The sequence below is a fragment of the Lissotriton vulgaris genome, chromosome 7 (genome assembly GCF_964263255.1).
Source record: "Lissotriton vulgaris chromosome 7, aLisVul1.2, whole genome shotgun sequence".
Classification (NCBI taxonomy): Eukaryota; Metazoa; Chordata; class Amphibia; order Caudata; family Salamandridae; genus Lissotriton; species Lissotriton vulgaris.
In genome coordinates this window covers 1218528376-1218549303 of record NC_141695.1, presented here as the reverse complement: position 1 = coordinate 1218549303, position 20928 = coordinate 1218528376, and the positions used below count along the sequence as shown (strand labels likewise).

Below are 20928 nucleotides of genomic sequence, written 5' to 3'. Positions count from 1 at the left end.
TTTAGCATGCTGTGTTGCTCGCTATGCTGTTGAAATGTTCCTGTAATGACCTATGGTGCCTCACATCTCACACATTCTCCTCTCATTATGCTGAAGGTTACCCCTTTTATACCTTGACTAGCAGCCTGCCCAGACCTTGTCCGGGAGCAATCAGGCTTCCCCGACCCTCACCCACCCCGACATAGCAGCCCGTCCCGAAATGAGTGTTGAGGGCACCCGTCCTCCCCGTCCCCCGCCATGAGTGTTCAGGGCCCCCGCCCGCCCCGTCCCCCGCCTGCTCCAACCCCCGCCTGCCCTGACATTGTTCATGGGTCTCCCGGAGCCTTACCTCAGCCGCCGCTCCTCCCTCGCGATCCTCAGTTTACCGCTCCGCCGCTCCTCGCCGCTCGTCACAGCTCCTCCCCGCCTCTCCGCCCCTCCTCACCGCCTGTCCGCCGCTCCTCCCCGCTTGTCTGCCGCTCCTCCCCACGCCATGTCCGCCGCTCCTCCTCGCGCTCCTGGACGCCGTTCTCCCCGCCCTCCTGATGTCAGTACGCAGGTTGCGACCGGTGCTTCTTCCACGGGACTACTTTTTTTTCGCTAAATTTTATAAATAACGTATATTTTTTTACTTTATATAGCCTGTGTCCATCTGCACACCCTGACGATTACAACAATGTATCAGGTGTGCGGATTGGCGCTGTGGTTCCCGAGTTTACCCGCCTCAAAGGTTCAAAGTTCTTCCTTTATAATAGTAGCATAGATTAATGTTAATTGGTAAACGTGTGTCACAATAATCAGTTACATGCCAAATGCACATGATTTCCATTACAGTGTATTTTTTCTATTACTGTTAAATGGAATTGCATACTTGCAGTTTTATATATCCTTTTACATATAGACCTCTACTCTTCCTATTGTATGGGCAGGTTAAAAAGGGTATCCCCTCTGCATCCTCCCACTGCAGTTTCATTGTTCGTCCAAAGTCACGTGCAAACTTCATTCAAATGGAGGACTCCCAAGCATCAACACCCAAAACAGCTGCTTCTCCAGCTTTGGCTAATGGTTCCTCTTCTCTTAATAAGGTAACAACTAAACGTCTTAAAAAGGACCCCCCATCTCCACCAAAGCAATCTGCGTCTGTTTCCATGGATCTTCTTTTGGAGGAAATCCGAGCCCTGCGACCATTTGTCGAAAAGACAAACTCCAAGATACAAATCCTAACAGACGGCTGGGAAAAACTGGAAGAACGAGTCACTAAGGTAGAGCATAGTGTTGAAACTCTCAATGCATCTTACACCAAAGTAGACATTCTTCACTCCCAAATCCCATCTCTGCAAAAACAGGTTGAAAACCTTGAAAATAGAAATAGACATAACAACCTCCGCATTTATGGCCTATCAGAAGGCGTGGAAGGGTCGGATCCTATCTCTTTGTTCCCAAAATTCTTACCGTCAACACTGAATCTACCGGAGGACACTACTCTTAATATACAACGTGCGCACAGATTGGGCCCACTACATTCCACATCCTCAAGCATGAAAAGACCAAGAGGAGTCATATTGTATTTTCTTAAATATACAGATCTCCTCAAAGTGCTATCAGCAGTTAGGCTCCTGAAGTGCATTTCATTCTCTGGCCAGCAATTGATGTTTTCGCAGGATTATGCCAAATTCACAGCAGATAGACGTAAGGAATTCCCTGCTTTGCATCCACCATTACGTTCTATTGGAGCACGGTTTGGACTGTACCACCCTTGCTTGTTCAAAGTCACCCTCAATAATAACACCATGACTTATGACGATCCAAGAAAGTTGAAGAGTTTCCTTAATACACACTTCCCAGAAAAGATGGACATTTCATGTACTCACTTTAAATAGCTTCTCTTTTGTTATACACCGGAACAGGGTTTGGCTTTTCAAGATGCTGTTTTACTTCCATAATTTTAGAATCGTTTCTGTGTTTGTTTAATGGTTTGTTTTATTCTCATTATCTTCTTCCACTTCAGGTCCTGACCGTATCTTACCTGACATCATAATTTGTCATGACATACTTCATCCCGTCTGTATTAACCATTTTTGTTTTGTTGTTGTGTTTGTTTTGTGTCTATTTTACACAGGACCTACCTCATGTGCTTAACCTATCACTCTTGAATGTTGTTTACATCCCAAATTCTTCCTCGTCTTGCCTCATGGAGTCCAGGTACATCATCATTCCATGTGGTCTCTCTCCCCCATCCTTCCATTGTTTTGACTTCTTTATGAACATGATCCTTTTTCTTATATTCTTCTTTACAGCTCTCATCCTTTCTCCTTTATCCCTTTTTTTTTCTTATCATACATGGTTGAACTATTTGTCTCTTTTTCCAATCTTACTTCTTTCTTTTCTTCATCTTTGTCACCCTCTGAGTTTTTCTCAATTGGTTTTTAATATTCAATATCTTTGTACCTAGTATACGGTTTACTTCAACGTTTTTTACAGTTCTCAATGTTTGGATTCTCATTGGTTCACTTATGCTTTTATTACTGTCATGTTACACATGTTTTTGAAAATTGTCACATGGAACGCCAGAGGCTTGAATTCCCACATTAAGGGACAGAGAATCCTTTCCCACCTCTCCAAATTAGATGTTGATTTTGCGTTATTGCTGTGTTATGGCGCATTCCTGTCCTTTCACCAGTACCGGCTCACAATGGGCTGCCTGAAGACAGTGCAGGCACCCTTGCACCATTGTGTAAATGTGCCTCCGTAGCAAGCAGGACTGATTTTTGTGCAAGAAAGGGGATCTTCCTGCATGAGAGCAATCCCTTGGGGCAATTTCCTCACAGAATGCAGCACACATAGAACGATGAGTAACAAGGAGAAATAAAAATATTTCTCCTAGTTATAGCTCCTCCCGGAAAGCATAGCATTTTGGTACATTCCAGGTCTACAAGTATTTGTAAATCTGGAAATGCTGCAAAATCCTTGGGAGTTGAGGGAGAACGCCCATGCAACGCCCATGTAATGTTTCCCTGGGGCAGAGTAACGCAACACAGCGATTTACACTGCTTTTTGTTACTCCTGATTTATCAAGCCACTCTGGGCCAAACAAAGTGGCCTTGCCTGGCTTAATACATTTCATTTTGGGTTTGCGTCTTGCACATTCCATGTTCTGTGATGCAAACCCCTTCATTATTATGTCCCATATTGTTTAGAATTATATTCATTTCCATGCACATAGGACATGTACACATGCAATTGTAGGCTCTGTCCTGGCTGAATAAACAGAGATACATAGAATCGTGTTTTTTGGTCCCGCGCTGTACTCACAAAAACTCTCTTCCGACAAGGAGAAGAAGTCGAAGGTGTCAGAAAGCAGCACTTGCCTTTCCATGCAATCCCACAAGTATGAGGATTCCTGATAAAGACGGATGGAACCTGCAAAGGCAGTACTGCATAAACCCCCCCCCCCCCATCACTCTCCTTCACTCCCTACAGACGGCTGGAGGGCTTTAAAAATAAGAACATACTCTAAATCACCATTATGTGCATCTGACATGATAATTTAATTTGCAGGTTAGGAAACACAATGGTCTTTTTCAGTACAAGGGATTTCCGCCACAATACAGGACAGCTAATCATCAACAGTACCAGCAATGAGTCCCTTCAATCTTTGAAAATCCAGAGGAGTGGGTGAATCAGATGATAAAGTGATGCAATATTATAACAGTGCACAACATCTCCCAGTTTTGGCAGTTGCCTCTGACAGGACAAGCAGGACACTCACAAGCTACAATATAAACGTGTATGAAAGCAGACCAGGCGCTTAGGATAAAAAGAGATAAAGAGCCTCATTCTGATTTAACAAAAACACACTTACCAAAATAGAAGTTACCAGCTCAGCAATTGGAGCAAGACATGTCACTCCTTTCTAAAAGACAATTTAAAATAAATAGTTAGAGCAAAGATCAAAAAGGGCAACATCATTGCCATAACCATTTCTATTTTAAAAATAATGTGTTATTTCTTTAGAAGCCGACCTGCTTATCTCTGACTGAAGATGAAATTGTACAGTAAGTACACAAATAGGTAATATATCAACAAGCATTGACAAAACCAATAAATCCTACCTTATGCTGTGGTTTTTAACAATAGTGTAGAGCACAGGTACTCATAGTACGACCCGCGGGCCTCCAACAGCCGGGCAAGCCTTCCCTGGTGGCCCGAGGACCGTGCAGACCTCATACCCATGTTTTTAATTTTTTTTTGAAGAGTGTCAGCAAACACCTCGGCAACGCGACTCTGAGACTCTGCTGCTCTGTGGGGGCCGGGCGATTCCTGCATTAGTCAGAGTGGGGCTGCAGGGGCGCTAAGAGGTGAACAAAGCCTCATTAACATGTGAATGGTCTTTTAAAGACCTGTGAAGTGCTAGAGTGCGGCTGTGTGTGTGTGTGCCCGGAAGCTGTCTCAGCCCGGGCACACACAGGCAGGGTAAAATGAAGAGGGTGACAGAGGACGAGGGAGGGAGGTAGAGGGAAGGAAAGGGAAATAGACAGAGTCAGACAGAGGGAGAGCAAGGGAGCCCGAGGCAGGGCGAGGGAGAGCGAGGGAGGGAGACAGAGGCAGACTGAGGGAGAGCGAGGGAGAGCGAGGGAGGGAGAGCGAGGGAGCGCGAGGGAGGCAGACAGAGGCAGAGCGAGGGAGAGTGAGGAGGGAGACAGAGGCAGAGCGCAGGAGAGCAAGGGAGGGGGACAGAGGCAGAGCAAGGGAGAGCAAAGGAGGGAGACAGAGGTAGAGCATTGAAGAGCAAGGGAGGGAAACAGAGGCAGAGCGAGGGAGAGCGAGGGAGAGCAAGGCAGAGCGAGGGATGGCAAGGGAGGGAGACAGAGTCAGAGACAGATAGAGCGAGGGAAGGAGACAGGGGCAGAGTAAGGGAGAGCAAGGGAGGGGGAAGGAGGCAGAGCGAGGGAGAGCGAGGGAGAGCGAGGGAGACAGAGGCAGAGCGAGGGAGAGTGAGGGCGACAGAGGCAGACAGAGGGAGAGTGAGGGAGGGAGAGCGAGGGAGGGAGACAGAGGCAGATAGAGGGAGATCGAGGGAGGGAGACAGAGGCAGACAGAGGGAGAGCAAGGGATAGCGAGGCAGAGTGAGTGCGATGGAGGGAGACAGAGGCAGACAGAGGGAGAGCGAGGGAGAGCGAGGGAGGCAGACAAGGTAGAGCAAGGGGGAGCAAGGGAGAGCAAGGGAGGGAGACAGAGGGAGAGCGAGGGAGACCAAGGGAGGGAGAGCAAGGGAGGGAGAGCGAGGGAGGGGGAGCGAAGGAGAGCAAGGGAGTGAGACAGAGGCAGATAGAGGTAGTGCAAGGGAGGGAGACAGAGGCATACAGATGGAGAGCGAGGGAGAGCGAGGGAGAGCGAGGCAGAGTGAGCAGAGCAAGGGCGAGGGAGGGAGACAGAGGCAGACAGTGGGAGAGCATCCCGGATGCAGAGCAGCATGTCTAAAGAAGAATTAATAAAAAGCTTGATGCGGCTGCCTAGGTCATTGTGTAGACCAACCATGACAAATATTTATTTTTCCTTTTTATTTACTGATCCACTTGTTTTTTTTAATAGTGGGTGATGGGAAGCACTACGAGATAGACACAATTAGGGAATGAGGGTGGGGGAAGCAACGTGGTGGGGATAAGCAACACAAGGGAGCGAATGGGGAAGCAACATTAAGTGCTGGGGAAGAGAAAAGCAAACGAGTAAGACAGAAAGCAAAGCTGAGTGCAATGGTAAGAAAAGCAAATGGATGAGAGAGAGAAAAACGTGGAGCAAATAAGATGAGAAGTACAGGATGAACATCACAGAGAGGGATGGGGAGAAGCACAAGGGTGTGAGAAAGAAACACAGAGCGCTGATAGGGCGAAACAAGCACACCAGGGAGACAGCTGGAAAACACAGGAACTCTCATGGAGTTCTTAAAGCAAAAGAAAATTGGTTCCCTAAAAGTGAGCAGTGGAGGTACACAAGCAAACTGCCATCTAATAAGAAGCAGAAAAATTAGAGTAATAGTAAAGCAAAACAATGGTAAGCAATGGGCAGACTGTAAGTCCTTCTTTGTTCCTTCTAAGCCCACAATATGTCTTGTCTCTGCTGTCTGGTAAGCTCGACCTACAAATTCTAAATCAATAACAAGACAAGGCTGCAACTTGATCAAGAACAGTGTAATCACATATTAGTTTATCACAGCTGTGAAAATAGAAAAGTCAATGGTGTCTAAATTACAAAATATAGAAAGCAAACACCCCAAAATGTATAAGTAATAAGGGAAACATAAAGCAAATAGAAAAGGATGGTCAACTCTTGGCAACAGACGAAGATAGATCAGAAGAGATGAGTTTATTAAACATTTGATATTTGTTTGGTAAGTTGGATCATGGCCTGCTATGAGGCCCCTAGAAAAGAGTGGCATTTGTCATTGAGACTGTTATAATGGAGTGTAGCATTCTTGCAAGGATGAATGTCACTGGTTCATTCAGGTCCTTTCTTTTAAGCTCCCAGACCTGTCTGATGGAGCTCCCTTCAACTCTCATCAATATCTACATGCAACTGCTAATTGTGGTGCTCAGGAAACACTCTATCAGCCATTGCACCTAGGTTGATCACTGCAAGTGCTGATTTAAGAAATAAGTCACAATTTTGGGCAATACTGTTGTCTAATATAATTGAAGAGCTGAAGAAGCACATTAGACAGTGGTAAATAGTTGCTTGTCACAGGGACTTTAAAGGCCTGTGCTGCCTTTGGCTGAAAATGTAACAGCATTTTTTGACATATCTAAAAAATACTGCAAACCATAACACAATAACATACACAAAACAACATAACTTAATTAAAACAAAACTGGGCACAACTCAACAAAGCAGTCAACCCAGAACATAGGGGCTCGTAACGATGGCGGAACAATCACCACCGCCGGGCCGGCGGTGGGGATCTTTCGGCCATGATAATGAGATTTACCCACCTCCATATTAGGATGGTGGTGGGTATCACGGCGTGTGCAAAGTCAATCCGCCACTTTACCGCTGGTAGTAATCGCAGCGATTGCCTGGCGGGCAAAGCAGAGAGACTAATATGGTGGCAGTGCCTAACAGGCATCATCCGCCATATTAGGAGGTGCATATTGGAGAGGCCTTTCCATGGTGGTGAGGCCGCCATGGAAAGGCTGGCGCGGATTGGGGGCCTGTTGTTGGCCCCCTTCTTTGGGGAGGTGTCGCTGCACTGGGGTAATAATGGTAACCCCTGCATTTCCATGCACCAAGTGGCAGGCAGGGCGTGGTGCCTGCCACACAGTTCACGAAAATGCGGTGCAAGTACTTTCAACATTGCGGACGGTGATGCAGCCAGCAGCATCGCACGCAATGTTGAAAGCCGAGGATGCATCCACCAGTATGGCGGGTGCATCCTACTTGCAGTGCTGGGACCGCCACATGTCTGGCAGGCGGTCCCAATCACTGCTACGGTGGCAGGTGGACCAAGTCCGCTCGCCATCGTATTCAGCCCCATAGAACCATAATATAACATCATATTAAAATAATGCAGTACAATATACAGTACAAAAACAACAGAACACTTCATTATCACAATAAAAAGACACACAACAAATTTGTAATGTTATAATACTTGGTGCTTATATAGTGCAGCGTTCACCAGTTACTTGACCTACTGACATTTATTCTGTCTATGGTCTGCATTTATCATTCATCCACCCAGGGCCGGCTTGAGGGTTGTCCAACCAGTGTGGCCACACAGGAAACTGACCTGGGTAGAGGAGCACTGCGTTTAGCAGTAACTTAGAATTTAAAAACACCTGCTGCAGAGTTCCTTGTTTGTCCAGATTTGAGGCAGCAATAAAAATGTCAAGCTAACTCTAATGATTAAAGCCCTGCTAGAGAGAGATAGGTGGAGTTTTGTGTAGTGGAAATTTTGACTCGCCATAAAGTAGCGCAGAGAATTAATATGCCTGCTGCAAAGGAAGCATACTGTGCAGATCAAGGATCTATATTTTATGTGGATAGCTGCGTGGATTACTGCTTTTATCACAGAGATCCTTATGTTACCGCAGTTCATTAGATAGAACCCTAATATAGATCAGTGACTGTTATGAACTCTCATCAAAGAGCTGCATGCAAATTCCATAAAATAGGTTAGGACATTATATTTTTTTACCCCAGTCTTTCATCATCTATTCCTAATGCTGTTGAAAGGCTCTGTTTGGGTATACAATCATATTAGTAAGGCCCACCTTTACCAGTGCTTTGAAACACATTAAATGTATGTAAGAGAGGGGCTATTGAGAGATGAGGGACACTTTGACCGGTAGCAGTGAGGGAATCCGAGGAGGTGGTCATGGGCAAAAATGATTGTCGCACTAGGTGGCACCATCACTAAAGCCCACCCTGCATGAATGAATGAATGAATTCGGATTTCTAAAGCGCGGGTAGCTGCCCTGAGGCGTCCAAGCGCTAAGCATATCTCTGAGGTGTGAGTTAGGAGGAAGGCAGATTCAGTACCATGGTTATGTGGTGAACAGGAGCGTTTTCAGCTGTTTGCGAAAAGAGAGAATGTCGGGGTTTGATCTGAGATGCTGGGGTAGGGCGTTCCACTTTTTAGCCACATTGAAGGAGAAAGATCGGCCTCCGGATCTTGATTTCTTTATTTGCGGTACAATGGCTAGATGTGCAGAAGTGGAGCGCAGCTGTCTAGTGGGTAGATAGGGTGTGATGAGAGGGAGGTTGATGGTCGGGCCTTGCGACCAGAAAGTCTGGTGTGCGATGCAGAGTGATTTGAAGTCTACTCTTTCCTTTACGGGGAGCCAGTGCAGTTTCCTCAGTCCGGGCTTTACTGAGCATCCAGCACATGTTTCCTACTGTAGGGCTTTTTTTCCTGAGTCACCTATGTGGCATGGTTTGGAGGGATTTTCGCAATGTCCCATAAGTGGAGTTGGTCTTTTTAGCATACAAGTGTGTGTTGGTTTGGCTGCATGAAGGTTCTCAGCCGGGCTGAGCTCTTTCCGCACTTCGGCTGACTGGTGTCAGTTGATTGTTGACTCAGAAGGTCCTTTTTATGGCCAACTAATGATGTCATAGCTGCTAATGGCTGTGTGTATCTAGAGAGGAGGGAGCTGTGAGTCAGGGAATCAGTATCCTGGTGCAATATCGGCATTTTGTCTTGTTAATGTGTGCCAATTTCAATTGTCGGATGACTTCATTTGTCTGTCTAGAATTATTTTTGTTTAGGTCCTATCCCGTGAGTTTACTTCACCGTATTTCCTAGTGGCTTCCAGTTTATTGTTTATCAGCCTGACAAGCTCCCTACATAAGGATCCCAAACCCTGGTTAAAGAGGTTTGGGACTAGGCATCAATAGAAAGGCTGCCTTGTGATGTCTGGAAATTTGAGGGGTAAATAGGGTGTTGTTGATAAGTATAATGTAAGGGTGTTGGTTATGAAGCCGCCAAGGCAAAGTTTGTGTATTTAATGCATTTCAGTTCACTTCCAAATTGCACATGCACTAACCTGCATGGGTGGTTCCATAATGGGAGGGGTAGGTGTGATAGTGTTATTCATTGGTTTGTGGTAGAAAAGGAGGCAAAGTGTTGTTTCGAGCTTAGTACGGTTTTTATAACTAGTATGTGGATAAAAGAAGTGTTGGCTTCTAGGTTTGGGGTATATGTGGAATTACTGGAGAATGTGGTGCCTGTATGATGAGGCAATATTGTATTGGTATGATAACAGTGTCATTTTTATTGTCATATGATGTATTGTGGTGTTTTTTGGTGACTAAAGCAAGATGGGTATTGTGAAACATAACAGGTGTTATATTAAGATGGATTGGAAATTGGAGGATATGATACAGTGGTCTGGGCAACATCAGATGTGTGTATGTATTTGCATTTAGGAAAATTATTTTTGAGATAAAAATAGGGAATATGTCGATAATAGTTGGTGTGTGTGTAAGGAGGATGTTGTAGATTTGAGTCCAGAAGTGTATTTCTCTGTAGTACTTTGAGTTAAATATTTGGTATAGTCGTGAACTGAGAGATAGATAAAACTAGAATATGGAAAAAATAGAGATCGGGAAGACAAGACTTATTGGGGGTGAGGTGATTGGTAAACGTATTTTGAGTAGACCTTGTGTTTGGCTTAGTTGTGTGAGAAGTGAAAAGGTATTTCAAACATCCCAGTTTTTTAGATTCTGTGAAGAGCAGATGGTCTGAAGTTGAATGTGACAGTGAGAAGAGAAATTTCCATTGATAAGAGGAATCAAGTCAAAGCAAAATCTCATAAGATATTTTGCAAAGTTAGGAAGAGGCAGGCACTGGTACTCTGGTAGTGCCCCAGGCGTATAAAGATCCAATGTTTTTAAGTCCCATAAGTCATGGTCTCTCAGCTCTTAACTTTGCCTCATAGAGTTTCACAATAGACAAGATGGAAGGGAATAGAAGGTGAAAATTGTGAGATAAAAAACTTAAGAAAAGGTGGCAGAAGATGGTAATAGTAGAGGTTAGGAAATTAAAACTTCAAGTAAGGGTCTGACAGATTGCAAAAACAGACGAGTGAGAGGGTATATAAGGTGTTTGCATCAAGCACTGCTTACCAACATGGACATGAATAGCACAAGTCAATAAAGTTTTGTGATCTGGCTATAAGAGTTTTTTAAATGTATGCAGATGATAACACCTAGCCGCTAACGAAGCCAATAGTTCTCACCTTTGGTATCTATTCTTCCTATAGCCTTTTGAAAATTCTCTATAGTGTTCAGTTTTTTCACGACACTCTGTAACATCATAAAAGAAATAATGATAAAAACAGGACCAATGCTATGACCTTAGCTGATCGGCGCATGCCTGATGACATATTTGTGTGCAGGCATTAGAATGTATGTGCACTTCATTTGCTTTCATTTTTAATTTTTACAGATTGAAGATGCAGGTACCCCTTGGCTCAGTAAATGAAAAATAAAGATTATGTAGCTCAAAATTGCTAATTTTGAAAATGAAAAGGACCGAGTGGGTGGTGGGTACTAGAGGAGCGAATGGTATGAGCATCCAGTCGCTTTTCACAAACACATAACAGCATGAGGAAACTTCACCTCCCTGCCTGGTTCCTCCATGCCCACCACCTCTATTTGCAGCCTCACTTTGCCTTCCCTCACCACACCTAACCTGCTCAAATGGTCCAACTTGCCCAGGTTGAAGCACAGTAGCATAAACAAAAGGACAGTGTTAGAGAAAGGGCTTCAAATAGTGCCACATAGCTCCCAGCAAGCCCTCTAACATTCACTGGCACTGCACTGCATCAAGCGGTATCAAGTTTGGTGCTCTGTACAGGTGCACCATAGAGCAACCCCTGGAGTTCTCGTAATTTGAGGAGCAAGAATGGAAAATGCACGTGGACAAGGCACTGGCAATGGCAACTGTAATCTTTCAGCCAGCCTGACCTGGTTTTAATCCTCAAGAGGTGAGCGCTCATGCCCTTGCGTCCAACTCCCAGCCATAAGGAGAGGGTGTGGCGACGCCTTCTAACCACAAGACAGCCCACGTGATCAACTGGCAAAAAAGAACATCAGGAGCACAACGTGAGGGCAAGCTCATAAAAGGTTGTTCTTTGGGAGAACTCTGCTTGAAGAAGAAAGGAAGGACAGCAGAAGAGGCCAATCCAGGTCTTAGTGCGGCTTGCTGCCTGGTGACACCCACCCGCCCATCCACCCTCTCAACTTCCTCAACTGCCTTCGCAGAGTCAATCTTCATCCGCCAGGAGTGCATGCTCAGGCCCTTGTCCAACAAGAAAGTTGGCCAAGAATTACTACTACTACAACTGCTCCTAGAAAGCGACTGTTGACACTTAAGACAGGACCAAAAATTATTAGGGAGGATAGTGAGCTAGAAGAGCAGGAAAATTGAACCATATTGATGTTCCCAAATTTAACTTGGAGCTGACCAATACTAAGAGACCAAAGAAAGAAAGAAAGTAAGGTCAATTGAAAGCACTCAGGACCAGACTCAACATACCTCACTAAATTCCATTTTGACACAGATAATTGCCTGACAGACTCAGACAAGCCTCCCTGAGAACAAAGCTTGTGGTGACAAAGATCTTTTATGCCAACAACTGACTAAACGTCAAAGTAATGAAGAGAGAGCTAGGGTAATGGTCAGACAATGGTAGCTCCTTAGGGCTTTAGCTGAAAAAGAATAAAAGTCCCAGTAGATTTAGAGATAAGGGAGAGACAATATGATAGCAGCAAGGGAACTAAATCTTTATCAAAGGTTTCCTTAATCTGATCTAATTGAACATTGTGCAGTCACATTGCTAAAATATAATCGTGAGTTAGGCATGGTGCGATTTCGGTTTCTATGTTTGGATGGCTAGTGGATGCTTACTTGCTGGGAGGGGATAACTCTGACATTCCAAATGATTTCACCCTTACCCCTTTAGCCAGCCCTCCCTTGCCCAAGCATAAGGATTAACATCTCCCACCACATGAGAGTGTGTACAGCTATAACGTGTATTATCAGATGTTGTCTGATAATGTAAAGGTCATAAAGGTTGAGGACTGCTTCATCTGCTCTTGTCTTCCTGCTTCAGCAGCTGAAGGAGTGGCTTACTTCCAACTGCCTCTGTCATTCTCGTTCTCCTGCTCTGTTTTAAAAAAATCTATTTTACCAACAGGATTCTAATAAACTGTGGGGCATATTATCAAGAACGGCGTTAAAAATTATCGCCGGTTTAGCGGCAGAAAACTGCAGCTAAAACGGCGATAATGGACTTCATATTATGCCCTTGAGAATTCCAATAGAAGTCCATGTTCTGATGTGAACATGGGCTTCTGTTGGAATTCTCCAGGGCATATTATCAAGCCCATTATCGCCGTTTTAGCTGCAGTTTTCTGCTGCTAAACCAGTGATAATTTTAACGCCATTCTTGGTAATATATGCCCCTGTGTTATTCTGTTTGTGATGACCCTTTAGTGATTGTACCTATTGTCAATGGAGGAAATCTGTATCTTTGGGCTACTAAACACATTTCTCATCCGCTCAGAAGGCCAAAATCGAGGGATCAGACACACTATATGATAAAATTCATTACCCCCTGTGACTAACATGAGCATTACTATCACAGCTTGCTTGACATAACTTGCAGGGTTATTCAAGACAAGAGAGTGTTTATAGATTAATTGAACAAAAGAATAAGAATAGACAAAGAAAGAAGAGAATGAAAGATGAGTGCAGAGCACATTACTGAGAAAGGTAAGGGGAATTTAACAGAACCGCCCCCTAGATTAAGCATTGAAGTCACCAAGAAAAGATCATTACCCATAATACAACCGCCAGAGTGAAACAAGACGGTTGAGAGGTTGTGATGGAATGAGTGTGAAGATAATTATTTAGTGAAAGGAAAAAAAAATTCTAATCTAGAAGTCAGCATTAAGATCCTTTACTATGTGTGTGGTCAATCTGCTTATTTCCAGCTACTGCAAAATTGGGTAGACATTTGTTATGCCCCTTTAGTGTTTTCCTGGGTCTATCATGCTAATGAGTTAGATTTTCCACTTGAGAAATGTATTAGGCAAAGTAAGCAAAGTTTTAAACAGATACTCAGTGATATCTTCGGGTCACTTATACCCTCTATAAGGATAGTATTGAATGATGTGAAGATAAGAAAATTGTCCACATTAGTTGATTGACTTGCCACTAATATTGTGAGCTCACTGACAGTGGTTAATAAAGAATTGGTTGCAGTGAAATCTATGATTATGCAAAACTGCTTTGCAATTGATATACTCCTTGGAAAGGAAGGTGGGTGCTTGCAAGTAATTCAGGTTTGAGCATGCTGTTCATGCACTCCTCACATAGATAATAAAATTGGCAGCTGCATTACATACATCACAAATATAACACATTAATTAATTGATTAATTGAACTGTAAGAATCAGGTGCCTGGGAAGGAATAGGATCATTTTTTGGATCCACTGTTAATGGATTTCTTAGGATACAGGACTGGTTAGGTAGTGTTGGATTAGGAATTTTGAAATTACTGTTAACCCCTCACTTGATCACACTGATTGTGTGCTCATTTTCTTGAAGTGCTCATTTTCTTTAAGTTTTGCAAAGTAATTTCATCACAGAAGGCAATGAATTGTGGGCTTAAGAAGCCATCAACAATGATAGGAAGAAAGTGGAAGAGACTTAATGTTGAGGGTGAAGAAATGCATAGCAAGCTTTATGACACCCTAAAGGATCTTGGAGAGACTAAGGAGAAGAATCCAAAGTTGATGAATGATGTGTTGAAATAAAGAATTTGGGTGAGGATTAAATTCATCGGCGGGTTGTGAGTGTCAATTTTCTGTCAATAAAAAGAGCATTACGAATTGAGCTTATGCTAACATTAGATTGTGTTTACACTGTCCTTCAATTTACCTCACAATAAACCAGGTGATAACTACTGCTGATTCTTCTTCTAAATAAAACTTGTCTAGTTTTCACTGTAGTAAGCATAAAGTGTTTTCAGAGAAATTTCCTAGTACGGAATCATGGACTGATCCAACTGTTAAAAAAATTTATCAGCTTAACTGCACAGTAAAGACCATGAGAATGGTCGAATCTCAGTGTAGTACTGCCATGAGAGAGCCCTCAAACATATTATGTAGTAACATGTTTCATCTAGCTTTTTTTCTATTGGTCCAAACACTGTATTCCCATATAATGTATGGAATTCTTTGCCTAAAGCCCTCTTCAAGAGTGTGGATTCCGCTAGCAAAGAGACCTCCTTTTCCCCACTCTACTAGGCAAATCTACGCTGGAATTCATTTAGAACTGTGTTGATTTATTTGTAAGTATGACTTATATGCTTTGCTTCTAAACTTGTTCATGACACCTTTTTGATAATTTGCCTTTTAATTCTTCATATAAACCATTAATATAAGAATGTGTGTCTGTTTTTCTTATGAGCCTTTTTAGCAGTATTGCATGGGTTCCTTTATTTAGTAAAGTTACTGTTTCAGTCATGAAGCACTAAAGTCCATATCGGGACTGCACTTCTCCCAATCCTAGCAATTGGCATGATCCATGAGTTAGAATGTGCTATAGATTTGCGTGCCAACACCTCTAATGTTTGCTGTGTCTATTAAGCTCAGACAGGTTAGTCAACTGACTCTTGGAGTCAAACATGATTACCCTGGGCTAAAGGTAAGCATGTACAGCCTTCCTTCTCAGACAGAAAGGCAGTGACAGTAACAGGGTGTTACTCTGGCAGCAGGGTAGTCCTTCTTTTGTAACTTCCACATGTACAAAAGTGTTCTGAAGTGTGGCTATGGAGGTCCAATATTTACACCTGATATGAGCCTTTCTGTGGGTGGATTCCCTGTCCTACCCCCACATCTGATTCTGGAAAGTTTTTCCACTTCACTTGTCAGGGCTCCATATTGTCTGGGGTATAAAAAGGCATGTAGTACTGGTGTCAGTTTCCCTTGTATGTGAGTGAGATGAAGCCCTCTTGAAGTGCAAGTGGAGCTGGATACATCTGCTTTCAGTCAACCTGTCAGGATGCCCCATCCTTTCGACACCTAAATACCCTTTAATGTCACTGTCAAACATACGAAAGTCGTTTGGGTCACACTCTGGCTGTCCGTGCATTTTTGAATTCTCCACCCACCCTGCCTAAAAACGCACACTAGGCGGGACAATATGACCAGCCGCCCGATGCATTCTGGGGACAATTGTTGGCCGCTTTGGACTTTGCACTTTCCATATGAGCTCAGGTGTCTAACTCGACCACACCTAATGCTTCCCTTCTTTTGATAGATATTTGTTTGGTCAAAAGTGCCTGCTACCTTCGCAAAGGGTTTGAAGCACCTGGCTAACAATTATCACATTTCCCTGACTGATGAGGGTTATGAACCCGAAACCGGTCCCAGGATGATTGTTTCCGGTCCAGGGAAGACACGGCTTGGCAGTTCGGGCTGGACTGTTCCCATGAGGCACAGGGTCAGACTGATTTGCATATGGCCATGTCTGAACTGGGGTGGCGGAGTGAGCTAAAGAATGGTGCTAGATTAAACCCAGATCTGTTGACTGGGAGTGAGTGTTTGATTTGCTCAAAGGCTCTGTCCATCACCCCCTTTTGTATCACATTTCCCTTTTAGCCGCTAAGTTTTCAACCATTATCGATTGCCTGCCTCACAGTTTAGTTTTAAAGCTCAACTAACCTCCAAAAGAGCACACCAGCTTATTTCAATGAGTGCACAGCCTCCTCATTTGTCAATGTTTAAGATGTTTGTATTGATCTGTACAAATAAGATACATTTTTACTCTTTTAAAAGCTCCTGCGGCACAAGACCTACTTCAATGTGTTTGCTGCTTACTCTTGATCAGATGCCCCTGTGCCTAGGGGAGGGTTGCCCTTAATCGCGCCATGGGCCTGAGCTCCTCCAGTACCAGAAGGGGGCAGAGGGAAGGGGTCAGGTTGGTGACATCATCGGGGGGTGCAGTAGAAACCAGTACGGGCATTTAAGGCTGAGCACCAGCGTTTCCGGCCTCTTTCTCCCCTTGGATCGCAAGAAAGAAGCAGCATTGTTGTGTCTTTAAGGAACGAGGATTCCGGTCAGTGGCTGGTGTGTTTGCATTGTAAGGAGGGGGCCCTGGTGCATTGCAGTTACTGTGTGGACACTGCTGCCCCCGCTTGCAGGGGCAGCCGTGTACTATTTTCACATTGTAGTTGGGGGGAGGGGGTTGGTGCCCACACTGTAGTCATCACCCACATCGTTGTCGGGTCATCGCGCCAAGGAGCACATCAGATAATAAACACGTAAAGGGTCCTCGCAATTAGGCAGAGTTGGGGGATAGTACCCAAGGAGTGCATTGTGCTGAGGAGCTCGTTACATAATACTGCAGTCATGGCTGCTCTCGGGGAGGGTGGCTACAATTAGGCAGAGTTAAGGTGATAGCCCCAGGTCACCACCCAAGGACCGAATAGAGGATAAAGAGCCTACTTCTATATGTGGGGGTTGCTGGGTTTTGCGGTAATTGCGGTAATTGCGACCCAGATAATCATCCGGCCATTGCGCCAAGGAACACATTGTGTAGTAGGTATGTGTAAATGCTGGAATGTTGTGCCAATGAGTGCATGAGTGGCAAGGGCCTAGCTTCTCACGTGCTTAGGGAGCGGCCGCGAGGTGTGTATTCAGTCAATGGGGTGGGGGGGGCGAGGCCTTGTTTGAGGAGGTTGGGCCTGGGAGTGCAGGAATATTTATGGCCCAGCTGCTCCCATACATGGGGAGTGGCCGTATTTGGGAGTCTCACATTTGGGAGCATACACAGGCATTAAATTCATAGGTCATGCGAAGTAGCGCATGTTTAACATTGGATCCTGCAGCTCCTAGTTGCGGCCTCAATGGTTTATCTATCTGTCGCAATAACCAGCGCATAATTAGCTGGCACATGCGCGAAGCCCAGGAATATGGATATCTGGGTTGAAATGTAAATAGCACCCGGGGAGCCTACATGCACTTGTTTATATTGCATGTGGTGTGGGGGCAGTCTGCATGGAAAGGAGAAAGGGGGGCCCCAAAAAAAAAAATAGATACAAATTATAATTCACCACAGGCAGTGTTCCCACACAATAGGTGAAAGGATGTGTGTGTGTATATAAAAATAATATTAGTTTTTGACAAGAGGTACATGGCACGGAGATCGCAGGAAGCTCGGATACCAGGTGTGTACAAGTAATTTCTTTGATTCCAGCTTGTAATTTGCAAAAACATGGCGCTGAAGCACGCACACTCAAATCTCGGTAAGTCAGCGACTCAGGAGGACTTCCACGCCCTCAGCAAGCTTTGGAAGGCTGCAAAGCGGCATGGCATGGAGGTAGCACTGCAGAAGTTGGCGGGGGGCCAGAGCAGCAGCAACAGCCAGACGATGGGGCACATAAACGGCAGAAGAAGGTCCTGGATCGCTATAGGGCGGGACAGCAGGACAAACCCAGCGCACAGGCTGAATCAGTATCCGCAGTGGTGGGTGAGTCAATTACCCAGGACATGGCCGCTTGCAGCTTCGACCAGGCAGCGCAAGTGTCAGTACTTAACACAAGTATTTTTGGGGAGGGGCAGTGCATAATAGTGATTTCATCGACAGCGACATATGTGGGATCACCACAGGTAGGTGTGTCCCCTCAATGACGCAAGGGGTAGGGAGCGGTGTGGCCCAGCAGGCCCAAGTAATGGTGAGGGGTGCGCTGGTGCCACCACAACCCAGGCCAGCTATGGCAACGCGGGCACAAGAGGGGTTTGCCATGCAAGTGTGGGCACGGGCAGAGGTGACGCCGGCGATGGTGGGGACAGGAGTAGTACAGTCTCTTGCCACAGAGGTGATGGTGGGGGCAAGTGTAGCACACTATCCTCCTGTAGTGACCCCCTTAATATTTGGGTCTACCTCCTTGGTGCTGACCCCTATTTCAGCAGTTGCATGGCATGTATCTACAGAGACGAGAGAAAGGATTCACAAGGGAGAATTTGTCTTTGATTTGATCAATGCAGGGGTGGTCCCAAGTAGGACCAGAGCAGGGTAAGGAGAGTAAACTAAAGCCAAAAATGGTGTGGGTAGAGTGGTCCTTAAAGAACTGGGTGACACGTTTCTCGATTTATGCGGCTATTCTTACTGAGAAATCCCCCTCTTTAGCCCCACAAATATTTAGTTGCATGTCACACGCACTTGGTGCGGCCTCAGAGTTCCAAGTGTCAGAGTGGCTACAGTACAACTTCAAGTTTAGGCAGATGAAAGCGGTAAGGCCGGAAAATAGGGTGGGGATCAATATTTGGGAAGCAAAGTTCAATATGTCTAAGGTAACTGGGAAGGCAGCTCAGTCCTTCAGTTTTGACAGGAACATGGGAGATAAATATCTGGCCTGCTGGCAGTACAATAAGAATGAATGTATCAAGGGGGCAGCATGTAGGTTTAAACACATTTGCTTCCTCTGCGGGGGGGCAAGGCCATCCATAGTTTAAATGTTTTAAAAAGCATGGGAAGCCGAGTAAATAAACATCCCCTAAGGGTAACAGCCCTCTTAATGCTAGCAAGCTACCGTTACTAATCGTCTTCACATTTCATGCATCTCCTCAGCAAATATAAAAATAGCAATGACGCACACAAGCACTACTATGGTTTCAAGGACAGGTTTTGCATTCCTTTCCATGCACCAACTACATCAGTTCCAACCAAGAAAAAATTGTCAATCGTGCTACAGCATGAGCTGGTGCGGGACATGATTATGAAGGAGGTGCATGTGGGGAGGGTTGTGGGTTCTTTTAGTTCTCCATTATGTGCCTCCTTGCTTTGTTTGCCGCTAGGGCTAGTCCCAAAGAAGGAGCCAGGCAAATTCTGATTGATTCACAACCTCTCCTACCTCACTGGTTTATCTGTAAATCATGGTTTGGACCAGAAACTATGCACAGTGAGGTATACCACCTTGGATGATGACATTGCAAAACTGCAGCGATTGGGCAAGGACGGCCTCAATGGCCAAGTCAGACACAGGCACATAACGCCCTCTACCCGTGCACCCAGAGGATACTCGCTTGCTAGGTTTCACTTTTGAGGGTCAGTGCTTCCTCGTCATCTGCATGCCCATGGGGTGTTCCATAGTGTGCATGCTATTCGAGACTTTCAGCAGATTCCTAGGAGTGGGTGGTGAAGGATTTTGAGTCATCAGAGGATGGGGTGCATTACTTAGATGATTTTTTGTTCATGGGTCCCCCAGGCAACCGGGCATGTGGGAGGACTCTGCAGGTCTTCCAGCAGCTGGCACAGGCTTTGGGGGGTACCTTTGGATGATGACAAGAAAGAAGCCCCAGTGACGTGCTTCTCTTTCCTGGTTATTGAGTCAGACTCCATGGTAAGGGAGTGTAGGTTGCCGTAGGAGAAGGTAAAGGTTTTCAAGGATGCGGTTAACATCTGTTTAACAGCCAGGAAGGTTAAGCTACATCAGCTGCAGGTCTTGGTAGGGCAATTAAACTTCGCCTTGAGCGTGAAACCCATGGGAAGAGTTTTTCAAAGAACATAGCACGAGCAGTGACTGGCATATGGGCCTACGGACAAAGCACCACCACATCAGATTGACTGCAGAGTTCAGAGAGGACTTAGAGACATGGGAGGGTTTCCTAGATAATTTCAATGGAACACTATTGTGGCAGCAACCAACACGGAACAGCGAGATGGAATCCCTCTACACAGCTGCGTCGGGCAGCATTGGGGCAGTATTGGGCTCTAGATGGTGCATGCAGCATTGGCCAGGGGAATGGATTACCTCTGGGATCCCACGCAGTGTTACCATTCTAGAATTGTTTCCCATCATTGTAGCCATACGCATTTGGCGGGCATCAATAGCCAACAGCACGATCATATTTTGGTCAGACAGCATGTCATCTGTCACAGCAATAAATAATCAAAGCGCTAAATGGCTTTGGGTGTTGCAATTGCTGAAGACTCTTATTATCTTATGACTCTTGCATAACGTGCATTTTTACTGCCAAACATGTACCAAGGGTGGATAAAGCAGTTGCTGATGCTTTGTCTCGGTCTAAGCTGGCAGAGTTCAGGGCACAGTGGCTGCAGAAGGACAAAGTGATGGCGAAGTTCCAAGAGGAGTTGTGGAGGCTTGGTGCCCCATTGCCACAGACCTTATTGGAGCGCTGCTGGCACCAAAGACAAAAGGTATGTACGCAAAGGCTTCGGGTGTGTGTGATGCATCGTTCAGATCAGACAACAAAACAGAAAGGTTCCCCCCAGAAGGAGTACTAGGTTGTCTTGTGGGTCAGAGAGACAGGGGGAAATCTTTGCTCCTAGTGCGCAGGCAACTGTCCCCATTGCCTTCTTTGCCGGATTAAAAGGCGTCAGGGATCCCACCAGGGACTTTAGGGTATGGAAGGCCTTCC

The 20928-nt window shown here is 45.2% G+C and overlaps 1 protein-coding gene across 3 annotated transcripts in view; it reads right to left on the bottom strand.

Moving 5' to 3' along the window:
- The window catches only part of LOC147703275 (uncharacterized), a 166166-nt gene that overhangs the window by 29961 nt on the left and 115277 nt on the right, over positions 1-20928 (bottom strand). For all 3 annotated transcript variants that reach the window (XM_086931730.1, XM_086931732.1, XM_086931731.1), the window contains one exon: positions 3842-3892. In XM_086931730.1, coding sequence (XP_086787856.1) covers positions 3842-3892 — 51 coding nt within the window. The remainder of the gene's footprint in view (positions 1-3841; positions 3893-20928) is intronic.